Source organism: Musca autumnalis, unplaced genomic scaffold, assembly GCF_047663935.1.
Source record: "Musca autumnalis isolate F117 unplaced genomic scaffold, ASM4766393v1 scaffold_2, whole genome shotgun sequence".
NCBI classification, from domain to species: domain Eukaryota; kingdom Metazoa; phylum Arthropoda; class Insecta; order Diptera; family Muscidae; genus Musca; species Musca autumnalis.
The window spans coordinates 241,424,416-241,437,176 of NW_027411755.1; the positions used below are offsets into that span (position 1 = coordinate 241,424,416).

Sequence of the window (12,761 nt, forward strand, 5' to 3'; positions counted from 1 at the left end):
TTTGGGTACCTCCCTCACAAAATTTTGGATAAATTCACTTTAAGTCCTTATGACAACATATGTAGCGGCTGTAGAGCTCGAACCGAATACTGCATTACTCCAAACTTTGGATATCGTAATATTTCTTCGAATATTAGATGAAATTCGAAGGTAGTGCTTATAGGTCCACTGCTTCCGGTACCTCTCCAACAAAAGTTCCAAAATATTCGCTTAAATGATATGCGCAATATCGGTCCAATCCTTAGGGTACCACCCATACAAATGTTCAACATATTTGTGTTGTTAAGGGTATGTTCGAGGATCCTTTGGACATTTTTACAGAAGGTTTTCCTAGTGGCCCGATATTATGCTTTTCGAAGGCTAGTATGGTACAAAAGCCCTAAATATCGATATCCCCCGCAAATTTTTGAGCTTTAATTCAATACATATTTCTGTCCGTTCTCGAGGTATGCAACCAAATTTTTCGAAAAAGCCCTACAGCCACCAACCCTTAGAAAAGTTCAAAATTATTGCCTTCATTTGCAGTTTAAGGTCAAGTCTCTCAATATTTTGGAATTTATACCACTAGTAGTCCTTGGGCTCCCTATTATATATAATAATTGTTCCACCCAACTTCCCAGACGGGACAAGGGAGATTTCTCTCATATCAATGAGACCTACTGTTATCACCGAGTCCGAACGGCGTGCCTTAAGACATCACTTGAAGAGAAGTTTTGGGCTCCTTATTACAATGTTATTATTTTATTATCTAAGAAGTTCATTATTTTTTAATCTGTCAGTGGATTATTTGGGTCAGGTACCTCCCACAAATGGCTTTAAATATTGTGTTTTAATCCTGTTCAGGACTAGTAATGTATCATTTGAAAAATGTGTACCGCTTGTAGGCCTTATGTGCTTCTATTGAAATTTATTTCCCATGGTAAAAGTAGTGGCTGTATCAAACTTATACTAATCGAGACTTAATTTTAAAACAGCCATTTATTGTGTTTCTGATTTTAAGGGTGTAATTTATGTGTAGAGACCTTGAAAAATCCGAAAACTTCTATTGTAATATCACTGGGCTCAACATATAATCGGACTACACTCATTGATAACACCCCAGAATTGTATGTCTGAAGCAAGGGGATTGCACTTGCCTACAATTGGAGGGTAATTCGGAATTTATTTATTAAATAATATATGTATAGGTCTTCTTTTTTTTCTGCCCAGTGTAACTGTAAAATCACTCTATTGTCACTCTCACTGCTGCGTATACGGGTTTTAACTTAAAACAATGGCATTTAGTTTTCATTGGTTATATAAGACCTAATTAACAGCTAACTTAAATGCTACGAATATTTACAATGATTAGGGCTCTAAAAATGTATCTTGTATACTTTACATGTGTGTGTGTGTTTGAGTTTTCTTTGCCACAGCCAAGAGAGGTGAGAGACTCTAGATGTCTTAAACATCTCTCACTCACCACACTCTTTTAAGTGTAAATTGAATGCATAATTGCAAAAAATAATGTCAATGAATATGTATGTATATTTATGTATGTGTGTGTTTTTGAGAGTGTATGTCTTGTTTATATACTAACCTTAGTAATACTAAATCACTTTTAATGTTCTTCGTCTTCTTCTTCTCTTTCATCATCATCTTCCTTTATTACCCTACATTCGTATTTGTTCGACCATATTTTTACCCCGCTGCTGTGGCTGAGGTTGATGTCGAGCTGGCATATTAACCATATGATGACCCCCCAGCGGTGATATGGAAGGTGACCTTGTCGCCAGCGGTGATAATGAGGGTGAAAATGAAGGTGACATTGCCGTGGAAGTGGAAAAACCACCAGCTGTTTCATGATTTATGGGTGAACGCGGTAACATGTATTGAGGTGTTGAGCCCAAATGGGTTGTGGCTGTCCCACTCATGTGATGAGGATTATTACCGGCAGGCATGCGCATATTTACACCAGACCCTGAAAGAACCTGTAAGTTGATGGCTCGTGGAGCCACATTAGTTAACATGGGCGGTGGTATCCTTGTCTTGACCACACTTGCAATGGAATGGGCCAAACTTTGTTTACTTTTGTTGCTTGAGGAACCACCACTCTGGCCACTATTCACCGAAACATTATCATCTTTGAGGCGGGCTATTTCGGAGAAGACATGGGCCAAGGGTTGGTACTGAGGACCCCAATCTAGCAGATAATCCCAATTGTAGCTACCCTTAAGTTCTTCTTCACTGTGGACAATGGAGCTTAGGGAGCCTGTCATTGAGGGCCCCACATTGGCTGGATTGACACCTGGATGATTGCTATATGCCATAACATGATTGACATTTGTGGCCATATTTGCTGCCGCTGCACCTTCATCATTGCTGCTGGCCCGGTCAGAGGCTCCTCCATTGACATCATTTAATTTGGCATAAATTAGATTGGTTATATCCGCCTCATTGTTGGGATCTTCGGCATACATGTGCAGAGAATCCACCATGGGCAGGGGATGGTGAATGTGGGCCTCTTTATTGGAGCCAGCCATACTGGTACTGGACGCCACTCCTGTGGGATCATTGTCACGATCCACAATACCCAAACGGGCCAAATATTCTTGGGTATTTTGCACGGAAATATCGGAAAGTCGGCCATCTTCTCCTGCTGCCCCCGCCCTTAGATTGCCTTCATTTATCATGCGTATTTCTTCATCCTCACCATCATCCTCGGCAGATCCACGTCCACTTGAACCTGATTGCTCGGATCCCGATAGCTCGGAGGTTGTTGCTGCCCCGGAGTTAGAACTCCCCGCATGGTTACCATAGGGTGGAATTTCATCATATTTTGGTGGGGCAAACTGGGCCGAGGCCATGGCCCCCGAGGTACTGGGATTGTTGCTGCTGTTGTTTATGGCATTTAAACCAGAGGCTCGTATGGGTATGGTGTCAAAGGCACTGGGATCAACATAGCTGTTGGAATTACCCACAGGTTCGGTGTTTAGGTGAGGCTTTACAACATTGCGTGGCTTGCGACTGCGCATGCGTATGAAGAGAAAGATTCCTGCCACGGCACAAATAATCAGCATTACGGCAATAACCAGACCTATGACCCAGTCGGCAATGCCTCCTCCTCCTGAGCCGGAAATACCTCCTGCACTACTGGCTATGTTGGTGTTGATGTCAGCTAGAGGGTCCAATGAAATTTCCACCACGGTCATGTTGGTCAGCGACCCCTGGCGCCCTGAGCTGGCTGAGATTACCAAACTTATGTCCCGACCATCATCAAAATTGTCGTCCAATTTCTTTTTCAATACCACTGCCCCTGTGGTGCGATTCACCTTAAAATAGGCATGCTGGGAGCTGAGTTGATAGACCACCCTTCCATCTGGACCCTTGTCACGATCTGTGGCCGATACCTGGCCCACCACATAACCCAGTGGCAAATAACCACTCGAGGGTGAAGGCATTACAAAGCGATAGGTACGCTCCGTAAACTGGGGAGCATATTCATCACGGGAATCAATTTGAATGCGTACCTTGACTTTGGAGGATTTGCCTCCCGTATCCATGGCCTTGAGTATGAAATCAAAACGACTGCGTTGTTCAAAGTCGAAGACAGAATTGGTGGTTACCACTCCAGTTTCCGGGTCCACACGAAACAGCTTCCAGGCCACATCATCCGAGCCAACTGCCTCATGCTCTATGCTGTAGTTAAGCAGACCATACGAGCCACGATCCAAGTCTGTAGCATGGGCCCGAAACACACTGGTACCCACCGGCTCATTTTCGGCCACAAATTCAATGAATTCCGCCACGGGGAACATGGGTGAATTGTCATTTTCATCTTTAAGGGTCAAGCGAAAGGCACGCAGAGAACAAAGCGGATGGGTCAAGGCACTATCACAGGCCCGTATTATCAGTTCATAGCACATGGACCCCGTGTCATAATCCAGTTTGTTGTTGACGAATAGGACTCCAGATACCAGATCTATGGTAAACATACCCTCATCATTGCCGGACATTATTTCATAGACCACCTCCGAGTTGGGAGTGTTGTCGGCATCCACATCTATGGCCTGCAGCTGGGCAATGGAGTAACGCAAGGGAGCCAGTTCACTGACCTCGGCTTCGTAACGAGTGCTGTTGATAAATTGCGGAGCATTGTCGTTGTAATCATCCACGGAAACAAAGACATTTATGGCTGAGGTGGAGTTCTCTGCAGCCTGGGAGGCCAATTGTTGGGGCGAGGCGGAGGGATCACTTATGACCAGGCGTAGTTTGTATAAATCCATTTGCTCTCTATCGAGAGGTTTGACCAAAATAATGGCCTGCGATTGGAAGACACGAAATTTACCCTCTTCATTCCCTGAGACTATGGTGAACATGAGATTGGAATCACTTAAATCGGTGTTGGCATCCAAAATATCTTGGCTTAGCCTCAAGACCACCGTACCCAAGGGGGCATCTTCGTTGATGTGGGCACGGTAGTGACTTTGTAGAAATTGGGCCCTGGCTGAATTGTGGCCCTGCACTTGGACCCTCAGGGTGGCGGAGGATTTCAAAGGAGGACGACCCTTATCCGTGGCCACAATATTCACAAACAAATCCTCCTGCAAGCCCTCCAAATCTGGACCGGCCAAACGACTAATGTTGACATACACCGCTCCCGTCTGCTCATTGACGGTGAAACCCTTTACAGCTGGCTCTATGCTATACGAAATTCGCGAATTATCTCCCTCCGGCGAATCTTGATCGGTGGCATTAACGCGCAACAATTCCACGTCTGAGGTCAGAGAGGCTGTACTCGCCGACAACTGCAAATCCGGTAACATGGCAAAATATGCCGGCTCCTCAAACTCGGGAGCATTATCATTTTCATCTCCCACACGTACGGTGAGGGTACAACGTGCCTCATGAGCCGCATCGGAGGCAATTATTTCCAATTGGTATTCCTGTTGCTGTTCATAATCCAAATGACGTTTCAGCACAACTTTGCCGCTGTAACGATCTATGGCAAATATGGACTTAATGTCGGATGATAACAAATCGTCATCGCTGTGATGCTGGTGAGAAAGATGGTGGTGGTTGTGCTGCTGCTGGTCGGGCAATTCCATGCTAAAGCGATAGGTTAAGGCTGGATAGGTGTCCACATCATTGGCCGAGATGGTGGTAATCACAGAACCTAATTCAGTGCCTATTAAATGTAGAAAGGAAAAAAAAAGAAAATAAAACAAAAAACGGTCAGATAACAAAACGGGAGTAACTTCTTCTTCTTCATCTTCGTCATCATCAGCTTTGACTACTTCAAATCTCAGAGGATTAATTAAAAAGTTTGGAATTTAAAGCACTTCAGTATAAATTTAATAACTTGTCAAAGTATGGTGTTGTGTGGTATGGCCTCTAGAGCTCTGATGCCACTCACAAACTCAGCCAAACACCAACAAATCAAAATTCCTTAAGCGACTTTATGCCAAAGCAGGCCGGTAAGCCAACAACAAAACAAGCCAGGCAAACAAGTAACACTCCACTCGTCAGCAGCAGCAGCGTCATCATCATCATCGCCGTCATTGGAGACAGGAATAGAATAGAAAATCTTCACAAAGAACTAGTTTTTCTAGATCATTTTCCAGCAACAACAACAACAACGACAATTACAGCTTGCTAAGTTGGCTTGCTTTGTTCTGCTACATCCTCTTCTTCTACTAACTCCCCTCTTCATTCCACTTACCTTCACCAACATTGATCACACTGTGCGGTGGAAATGTTGGCTGATTATCATTCACATCTACAATATGGACACGTATTGTTGCTGTGCCTGTCATCTGTGGCACCCCCTCATCAGTGGCGATCACTTTTAGCTTGTACATGTCACGAATTTCACGATCCAACACTATGTTCGTTTTAACAATGCCGCTAAAGGCTGGCTCAATGACAAATGCATTATCATGATTACCATCAACGATGTGATAGAGTATGCGTGCATTCGCCCCGGTATCCTGATCGAAGGCTGAGACCTGTACCACAAATGTACCCTTGTTGTTGCCCTCCCACACAGTGGCCGCATACTGTGTTTGGGTAAATACCGGACTATTATCGTTGACATCTTCCAATTCGACAATAAGTTCAGCGTAGGCATACAGCGGTGCTGTGCCGCTGTGCGATTCACTTTGTGCCACCAACATTAGGCGCAGTTCATGGGGTTGGATGGCTGAGGCTAACAGTGTTGGCAAGTCGTCCATTTCACGTCTACGCAAGGCACGATGATTGCGAAAATTGCCGGAGAGATCACCATCTTCCGTTTCCATGAGCAAAAAGCTGGTACCATTTTCACCACCCTCTTCGTAGGTCAAAGATCTGCCACGATAGCTGTTTTGAAAATATTTTTGATTATTTTGCATTTGTTCCTCCATTGAGGCGGCATAACGTTCATAATCCAATTCGGCACTGTTGGCGACTTTTATTTCTCCCGTCACCGGATCTATGCTGAAGGCTTGATTTTCATTACCCGTGCCAAAGGAATATTGCAGTTTGGTCCTTCTACCATCTGATCTCAGGGCACTGACTTGCAACACCTTTAAACCCTCTTCGGAATTCTCCTTCAATTTCACACGATATGTGTCGTTTTGAAAACGCAACGAACTGGAACCTTGTGGCAATTCTCCAATGAGTAGCTCTATCAGCCCCTCTGTTTGCAGTGAAGGCTGGCCCTTGTCATGGGCCACAACTTCTAGGTGCAGTAGACGCCCAGACTCGCTGGCCAAACTTTGTGATGCACTCACAACACCAGTATTGGGATTTATACGAAATTTTCCCCTCGTGGAGGGGTCATCTTGCTCCTTAAGGGAATATAAAACTTCGCCATTTAATCCCAGGTCCTTATCGGAGGCCATAACTTGCACGAGGGTTTGTCCTGGTTGTATGAGAGCGGGAACTTGGGCACGAAAGGGATAACGCTCAAATACCGGTTTATTATCATTGACATCATCAATGGAGATTTGCACCGGGACTCGAGCAGAACGTGAATCATAACGACCGCCATCTGTTGCCACCACCATAAAGTTGTAGACATGTTGGCGTTCACGATCCAAGGGGCTGGAAAAAATATAAAAGAAACACGATGTTAGTTTTAAGGGTAAAATATAGAGCTTAAAATGAAAAAAGAAATACAAAAGGGCCTGAAATTCAATAGAAGTTTTATAGATTGTTATTAGAATACCCCCAAAGTATACAGATCCAAACTATCTGAGTGAAGCTGAAAGAATGATCACATGATCAACGAAATGTATTCGAAAGTTTACTAAAGATGCAGAGAGCCCGCGAAAAGAATATTTTATATTTTGTTTTTTTTTTATAATTTATATTTTATGTTTTATACACAACTTCGCGAACGGATCAACCGATTCCGTCCAAAATTTGGTTTTTCCAATGTTTTGCCCAAACTTAGTTTAAGTTCGAAGATGGGTTATATTGGTCCACTCCTCCCGGTACCTCCCCCACAAAAGTTCGAAAATGTTCGGAAAATTTGTGCGCACGATAACTCTTGAAGGCAGTAACCGATTTGGTCCATACTTTGTTCATCGTGAAATTTCTCCCAAACTTTGACGAGGTTTCAATATGGACTCAATCGGTCCACACCTTCGGGTACCTCTCGGAAAAGTTCAGTTTAGGACCTGCTCTCCAATCGTTTTGATTTTTGTTGTAACAACTTATATTCACGGCCCCCCATAGGACGGTACAAATTTCATCAGGAGCCAAACCATACTTGCTGAGAAAATAGCCTGGAAGTTTCACAAAACCCCTATGACACCCTGTGTAGTGTTTGGAGCGCAAGATTCGATTCGATCCAAAATTTGGCCTTCATAATATTTTTTCTTAGTTTAAGTTCGAAGATAGGCCATATCGGTTCACCCCTTCAGGTACCTCCCCAAAAACTCTTGAAGGGAAGGTCCGATTTGGTCCATACTTTACGCACCTAATATACCTACCAGATATAGATAAGGTTTGAATATATTTACTATATTTGCCTATTCCTTCGGGTACCTCCCACATAAATTTTCGAATAAGTTTACTTTAAGACCTGCTCTTGACTAACTTTGATTTCTGTTGAAGAAACTTGCAATTAATTACGACAGTAAACGTTTTTTTAGTGGCAAGTCCATACTTCTTGGGAATACAGCCCGAAAGTTGTAGAAAAACCCCTAAGGCACCATATGTAGTAACTGGAGAGTACAATAACTCTCGAACTGATAAAACGATTTGGTCCAAAATTTGGCCTTCGTCATATTTTGTCCTAACTTTCCTTAGGATACCTCCGCCACAAAGGTTCAACATTTGTATCCATATTTAGTTTAGGGGCTGTTCGGAGATTCTTTGGAAATTTATACCGATGATGTTCTGTGTGGTCCTGTTTACCGCCATATTATGTTTTCAAATGTCCAAAAAGTGCTACAAATTTCTTAAAAAATTCCTAAATACATTCGATCTGTCCGTAGATTAAAGTTGGAATTTACATAGGCTGAGGGTATATCTCTGTCGGCAAAGCCGACTGATACTTTTTTACTTGTTTATTTTATTTTTTATATGTCCCAATTTACATTAGGCGAGTTTACTTGCGGCAATTGTCAGTTTGATGGAGAGAGAGGTAAGGCATATGGTAACCCTTTGCCTCTCAGCCCCCTCTCTCACCTACAAACTGACAATTGCCGCAAGTAAACTCGCCTAATGTAAATTGGGACTATTTTATATTCTATATTTATACCCTCCACCATAATATGGAGGGTATAATTAAATTTGTCTTTCCGTTGCCCGTCCGTCCGGCCGTCTGTTGAAATTAAGATACAGCTCGCAATTTTTAAGATAGAGCTTTGTAATTTGGTATAGAAGTTTGTATTACTCCTAGGATGTTTGGTATTGCAAATATTTTGATATAGCCCCCATATAACGGTACCACCAGACTTTCGGTATTTTGAAGGTTTAAGAGTCATTATCACACCGAAATGGCTGAAATTTGGTACTTAGACTTCGCTGGGGGTATACAAATTTCCCACAGAAATTTGTCAGCACAGGTCCACGCTTTCACATAGCCCCCATAGAACGTAGTTCTGAAGGTTGTAACATCAATATCTCACCGAAATGAATAAAATATAGGTCCACGTCTTCGTATACCCCACAAAAAAGCATACCTCTTGATTTTTAGTAATGTGAAGGTTTAAGCCACATTATTTTACCGAAATAACTCCGCCTAGGTGCTTCATGCATTTTAGCCGGTCCCAAGCCCGGATAAAGGAGGAGAGAAAGTCGATCAATCCCAAATGGCTTCAGAAGACTGGGCGTCTTGGGAAGTAGGAGGATTACGTACATCTGTCCTCTGAAGGTACGACCTCATACATGGTCCCTCGCCACCACCCTAAGTAGGTTGGCTTTGGTTTGATAACCCACTCTCGTAAAAAATACTCTATCAATGAAACGTGAACAAATGAAATTAGAACATCCCCCCATACGACGACGACTTATGGCTTTAAACAACGGATAATGATTGGAACATGGAACGTTCGTACTCTTTCCGAAACATCCAGACTAAATCAAGTACCAAATGAGATGACAAATTGCAACATTGACATGCCTGAGCGAGGTGAGATGGTTGAAGAGCGACGGCACACATATGTATGGCCGGGTCACCAATTCCTGTACTCGGGTCATAATAATCTTCGAATTAACGGCGTGGGACTACTACTATCTCCAAATGCCAGAAAAGCTCTCATTCAACATATCGCGATTTCTGACCGCCTAATTTATGCCCGGTTTCGAACAAAATTCCGAAACATCACTGTCCTACAGGTCTGTGCTCCCACCGACCCTGATGATGAGGAAAACAAAAGAATGTTCTACGACCAACTTGAGAACGCTTTATCATCTATCCCTGGAGGTGACATAAAAATTCTTATTGTGGACTACAACGCGAAAGTTGGTAATAACAACTGCAACCTCAAAATGTAATGGGCAACCACGGTCTTGGACCAAACATTTCCTTTGTTGTTTGCTGGACGTAAAAACTCGCCGTGGTGCTGATATTGATAGCGATCACCATCTTCTTGTAGGCAGTTTCAAACTACGTCTCGCCGCCATCCACACCACCAAGAAAAACCCAGATACAACATAAAGAAACTGCAAAATCCACAAATAGCTGTGCAATACAAAAATGCAGTAGCACCATACTTAAATTCCCCTCGCAGAGAGCACACTTGGTCAAATATACAAGATGCGTGCTGCCAAAGTACGAACCAAATACTCGGCACCTATAAGCGCAGCCACAAGCCATGGTTATCTGACGAAACCCTCCGTGAAATCGCGAACCGCAGAAGGCTTAAAAACAAGATCAACCGAAGTAAATCTGCTACTGATAAAATAAATGCCCGAACCTTATACCGCCAGTCGGCCGCCAAAGTTACATATATGGCAAGGAGAGATAGAGAAGCTTATTATAGTAGCATCGCAGAATCAGCAGAAATCGCATCATCAATGGGCAATATCAGAGATGCTGCTATTAAACAGCTGAGTGGCAAACAATCACGTACCACAGACATACTCAAAGATGGAAATGGCAATGATCTCACCAACACAAAGGAGCAACTGCTACGCTGGCGTGATTTCTTCTCCGTGCCGAGCTCTGTCGCAGTCTCCACCGATGCGCAGGGTTACGCCTGGAATGAAAATAGGCGCATGCCTAGAAGAGTAATCTCCACTGGCACACCTAATTTTGCAGAAGTAATTCAAACATTATCCAAACTGAAGAACTCTAAAGCGCCCGGCCCAGATGGCATACCTGCAGAATTACTGAAATACGGTGGCGAACCCATCGCAGAAGCTCTCACGCCGATAATTAAAAGTATCTGGGAGCATGAGACTATTCTAATTTGCTGGAAGGAGGGAGTAGTCGTAACAATGCCAAAAAAGGGAGATTTGAGACTATGCAGTAATTGGAGAGGCATCACCTTATTAAATGCGGTCAATAAAATTCTTGCGTCGATAATTCTACAACGCATTTCCCCTGCCTTGGATAACATACTAAGGAAAAAGCAAGCAGGCTTCAGACCAGGGAGATCTTGTACTCACCACATCAACACAGTACGCATAATCATAGAGCAGTCTATCGAATTTAACAGCAGTCGAAAGCTCGCTCAATGTCCACAAAAAGAAGGTATAACTTTTTGTGGACTTTGAGCGAGCTTTCGACACAGTATCCAGACCAGCACTATGGGATGCGCTGAGCTCCATGGGAATCCCAGATAAAATTATAAGCTTCATTCGCGAATTATATACAGATGCGAAATCCAGAGTACGTTTTAAAGGCGAAGAAAGCCTGCCCTTCGAACTACACTCAGGGGTGAATAAAGGATGTGTCCTTTCGCCCACACTGTTTCTCCTACTACTGGATTGTGTACTCCAACAAACCAACATCGAGGCATCACTGGGAATACGTTGGTCCGTAAACGACTTTCTCCATGACGTCGACTACGCTGACGACATCTGCCTTTTTGCACATCGCTTCTCCGATATCGAACAAAAGTTAGAGCGACTGTCAGCTATTGCGAATTATGTTGGCCTGAAGATAAATACGAAGAAATCCAAACAAATGCGGATCGGTTCTAATAACACAGCTCAGTTATCGATCTATGGGCAGCTCATCGAAGATGTCGACCGCTTCTCCTACCTGGGAAGCACAATCTGCAAAGACGGAGGTTCAAATGCCGATATTACCGACAGAATCAACAAAGCACGAACAGCTTTCCACTCTCCACACAAAATCTGGAGAGCAAACAACATATCAACAAAAACAAAGTTCAAAATTTTCAATAGCTGTATAAAATCTGTCCTTTTGTATGGTTGCAGTACCTGGAGTAGAACACAGGTCTCTCTTAGGAAGATTCAAGCCTTTTACAATAGATGTCTGAAACAAATCCTGCGAATTTTTTGGCCTAACTGGGTAACTAATTAGTAAGTTTACGAGATGGCGAAGTGCAATCCAATAGAACATGAAATCCGCAGACGCAAATGGGCATGGATTGTGCACATTTTGGAAACCTCCTAGTGAAATCTCAAGACAAGATTAGAACCCACAAGGCCATCGAAATCCTGGCAGGCCTAGAAATACATGGATCCGTGTTGTGAAGAAGGAATGTCTCTCTTGCAATCTTCCCTGGAACCAAGCAAAAATTCTAGGTAAGGATCGACAAAGATGGAGAGAATTTGTAGACGCACTATGTTCCTCGTGAACTTTTATATAAGTTACAAGTTTATTTTAAACTCTGTAACTTTTTATAAATAAAGGAAATATATACATATATTTTACCGAAATATCGGAAATTTGGTATTTACTCATCTTTGTGTCGGTATAGATCGACGTTTTGATATTGACCCCATAGAACTGTACCTCCCGAATTCCGGTATTTTGGAGTTTAGCCACATTGCTTTGCCGAAACTGCTGAAATTTGGTATTTAATCTTCTTCAAAACGAAAGGAAGGTAATTGTTCCATTTTACTTTAATACAACTCGTGGTGGAGGGTATAACAAGTTCGGACCGGCCGAACTTAACGCCGTTCTTACTTGTTTATATTTTATATTTAATATTTTATTTTTTATATTTTATACTTTCTTTTTTATATTTTCTTTTTTATATTGTATATTTCGTATTTTATATTTTACATTTTTTATATTTCGTATTTTATATTTTACATTTTTTATATTTTATATTTTATATTTAGTATTTAATATTTTATATTGAATATTG

The 12,761-nt window shown here is 42.5% G+C and overlaps 1 protein-coding gene across 1 annotated transcript in view; it reads right to left on the reverse strand.

Annotated features, from left to right (window-relative positions):
- Positions 1-1,643: 1,643 nt before the first annotated feature.
- Positions 1,644-12,761, reverse strand: part of ds (dachsous cadherin-related 1) — a 644,900-nt gene continuing 633,782 nt past the window's right edge. Inside the window, exons 12-13 of the mRNA XM_073971174.1 lie at positions 5,702-7,065; positions 1,644-5,167 (exon numbers count right to left, since the gene is read on the reverse strand). Coding sequence (XP_073827275.1) covers positions 1,653-5,167; positions 5,702-7,065 — 4,879 coding nt within the window. The 3' untranslated portion in view covers positions 1,644-1,652. The remainder of the gene's footprint in view (positions 5,168-5,701; positions 7,066-12,761) is intronic.